The sequence below is a fragment of the Microtus oregoni genome, unplaced genomic scaffold (assembly GCF_018167655.1).
Source record: "Microtus oregoni isolate MIOR12 unplaced genomic scaffold, Mior012 000031F_ref0000149, whole genome shotgun sequence".
Taxonomy (NCBI): domain Eukaryota; kingdom Metazoa; phylum Chordata; class Mammalia; order Rodentia; family Cricetidae; genus Microtus; species Microtus oregoni.
The window spans coordinates 15440001-15443322 of NW_024543090.1; the positions used below are offsets into that span (position 1 = coordinate 15440001).

General features: G+C 54.2%; 1 protein-coding gene across 1 annotated transcript in view; it reads right to left on the reverse strand.

Moving 5' to 3' along the window:
* The window catches only part of Gjd2 (gap junction protein delta 2), a 3898-nt gene extending 821 nt beyond the window's left edge, over nucleotides 1-3077 (reverse strand). Inside the window, exons 1-3 of the mRNA XM_041679017.1 lie at nucleotides 2754-3077; nucleotides 1840-1993; nucleotides 1-780 (exon numbers count right to left, since the gene is read on the reverse strand). The exon at nucleotides 1-780 is cut by the window's left edge and continues 821 nt beyond it. Coding sequence (XP_041534951.1) covers nucleotides 1-780; nucleotides 1840-1910 — 851 coding nt within the window. The 5' untranslated portion in view covers nucleotides 1911-1993; nucleotides 2754-3077. The remainder of the gene's footprint in view (nucleotides 781-1839; nucleotides 1994-2753) is intronic.
* Nucleotides 3078-3322: the final 245 nt, after the last annotated feature.

Sequence of the window (3322 nt, forward strand, 5' to 3'; positions counted from 1 at the left end):
ACAGCCAGTTTGATCTTGCGCCATCCCAGATGGTTAAGTTCAGCCAGATTGAGCACCACACAAATGCCGCTCACAGCAAACATGAACACCAGAAAGACTGTCTTCTCAGTAGGTCTAGACACATAACATTCCACCTCCTTGATGCAGGGGTATCTGTTACACTCATACAACCCTGGGACACTAAAGCCATATAGAAAGTATTGGCCCACCAGAAACCCAATCTCCAGAGCATTTCGGAATACCACTTGGATGATGTAGAAGCGGGAGATACCTTCCTGTCTTCGGAGCTTGGACCTTGCTGCTGTGCGCAGCCCTGACGGGTGTGGAGTCAGCTCTTTAACCTCTAAGCAATCTGGTTCTGTCTCCTTGCTGGTGTTCTCTGTGTTCTGCAGCACCCCGTTCACAATGGCATTTTGCAACTTCTTATCTTCTCGCTTGCTCCCACCACTGCCCCCAACCCCAGTTCCTCCAGGTCCCCCTATAGACTCAGTGGGGTCTCTGTCCAGGGCTAGGAAGACAGTAGAGTACCGGCGTTCTCTCTGCTTGGCCGACTGATGCACGGAATAGGTGATGAAGCAGAGACTGGGGGTGCACACCATTATGATCTGGAAGACCCAATAACGGATATGGGAGATGGGAAAGGCGCGGTCATAGCAGGCCTGGTTACAGCCGGGCTGCAGGGTGTTGCACACAAACATGGTCTGCTCATCATCGTACACCGTCTCCCCCACAATGGCCACAATGAGTATCCGGAAGATCACCACCACAGTCAACAGGATCCTGAGCAGAGGAAAAGGAGGGGGGAGAGAGGTTCTCATAGGCTAAGTCACTAATGGCAAGTCCCTGATCTTTACTTTTTCAATGTTTACCAGTCCTTGGACGAGGGAGCTGTCCACCCTTGAGTGGTACTGAACTGAGAGCCTGGAAAACAACTTTATCTCTTTTCTGTTTGGGGCTGGTAAGCCTGGTATACTTCATATTACAAAGATCTCTCCTCTGCAGAATTTCATACACTTTTAATGGTTCTTTTGTAATGTGTCTATTTCAGCTTTATATGAAGACTGTATAGAGACTCTAAGTACATCTTTACTCTGGCCAATGCAAGCAAAATCCATTACAGAGGATGTGTGTTTGAGGGTCTACGCATGGGGTGAGTATGTAAGTCCTAGTCTCAACATATAAAAACCTAATTGCCCATAGAAACAGTTATGAACGCAAAATTCACATGTCTATATACATAAATAGATAGCTGCAGGTAGATATAAATATGAATAAATATATATACATACATATGTGTATATATACATAATATAGATATAACTACCCACCAAAAGAAGCCAGCTCTGTGTGTGTGTCTCTCTCTCTGGCATTAAGTTTTACCGGAAAACAGAGTCTAGCTTAATAAATATCTGTTAAAGAACGATGCATCTGCTGTGATGAGCAAATCCATCTCCCCACTTGCCCTTCTCTGTCCAAATGCAATTCTGCCTTCCTTGTAGAATCTATTTAGGGAACCAGATGGAGACTGGTCCTGACTCTGGAGAGAAGGGGTACCAGGACTGAGTCCACAAGTCCTTTTCTGATGACGGAAGCTTGAACCCCTTCCCCCTGTGGTGCTGTATTGAGAAAGTATGGGGGAGCTGGTCGGGAGTAACTGGAGGAGGGGGGCGTCACTGGGCTTTGGGTAATCCCTTAATGCAGGCAACACTGGCACTTGGACAGAGGATGGGGAGGAGGAGGCAGAGGGCCGGCTAGGGGTCTGGGGGTCCTTAGAGGTAGGAGAAGGTATTCCCAAGGGCCACCCGACGGGCCCACTGACGGCTGGCTCGGTGCCCTTACCTCCCGATCATAGTGGAGTGCTGCTGCACCGCGGCTTCCAGCAGCCTCTCCAAGATGGTCCATTCCCCCATCGCTGTGCATCCGGAGGCAGCAGACAAAGACTGGGCAGTACCGGGCACGTTCCTGGTCCTGGCCCCTCCCCGGGCCGCACCTCCTGACCGGGAGCGAATTGCCCCCCAATTAATGAAGCAAACAAAAAATCTTTCTTAAAAAAAAAAAATCCAAGAGCCCCTCCCCCTTTTATTGCACTTGAAAAGGGTGAGTAGGGGGAAAGCAATCTAAGCGCGTCCGGACCAATGGGGCTCTTGGCGCGGTGCGGAGGAGCTGACCAGCACCTAGCTGCCGTCCGGGGGTCAGGTGGACTCCCGCAGTCTTCCGGCGAGGGGCGGGGCTGGGTGGCAGCGTGCAGGTGGCCGAGCTCCTGCCCGCGGGAGACCGGTCTCTGCGCCGCCTTCCCCGCGATCTTGCAGTCTGAGGGAGGGTCGGCGCACCGTCCCCGGTGCCTGTCACTGGAGCGGGCACCTGGCGCTACCGCTCTGCTGCGGCGCGCAGTGCTGGCTGCGGGGCTGGGGAATCCGCGGCCACCGCCTCTAATCCGCCCTTAAGTAGTCTCCGCCTGCGTCACGCCAGGTCGGCGGAGGGGAGCAGAGCGCGGCGTGCCGCTGTCGCCGAGCGTCGGAGCCCGAGGGGCCGCGGCCGCGCGCCGCGGGAGGGTGGGGGAGGAGGAGACGGTGTGGAGTCCCCCGCTGCGCCGGGGCTGGGGACGTCAAGGACTGCAGCGCCCCTCGGGGCTTCTGGGGCTTCCAGGTAACCTCACCTGGCCGCCGGCCTCCCGCTAGAGGAGCAGACTCGTAGGTGAGTGAGGAGGGAACCGAGTAGGTAGGTAGCTTAGCCGGTCCCCGCCTGTCCCTCACCTTTAGCTTTGGGCCTTCCGAAGCACCACTGAGATTCCTTTTCCAGATCCTGGTGCTGGTTGGGGGGAAGGGCTCTTCTTAGCCCTTACCGGGAGAGGACAGCCTCCGGCGGGAGTGCTGCAGAGGGTCCTGGCTTCGGTGAGTTGATCAGGAGTGAGGAAGATCTGCTGAGACTACCTGCTGGCTGACGCCTAACTGCAGGTGTGGAGGTGTTCTGAGCATGAAGGTCTGGGTACAAAGTATTTGCCAACCAAACAGGTGCCTAGCAGCGAGTCAGTGGGCTGGCCACGATGAGTTCCCATTTCTCCCTGCACAGATTAGGAGGCTGCGTTTTCAGTTGCACGTAACTGATGGGAGCAGGGGGTACTTTTCAGGTTAGCACGGTCCAGCCTGAATGTTAAGAACCCAGTATTCATCTAGCGAAACAGCAGCTCACAATCTCACCCGCACCCCCCCCGCCCCCCCCTCCACACTCCCTCCTTATTGAGCCTTTGCTTTTCTCCCTCCCTCAATGAACAGATTCTAGAATCGGTTTTTTAAATTTACATTTTGTTGTCACTTCCCTCTAC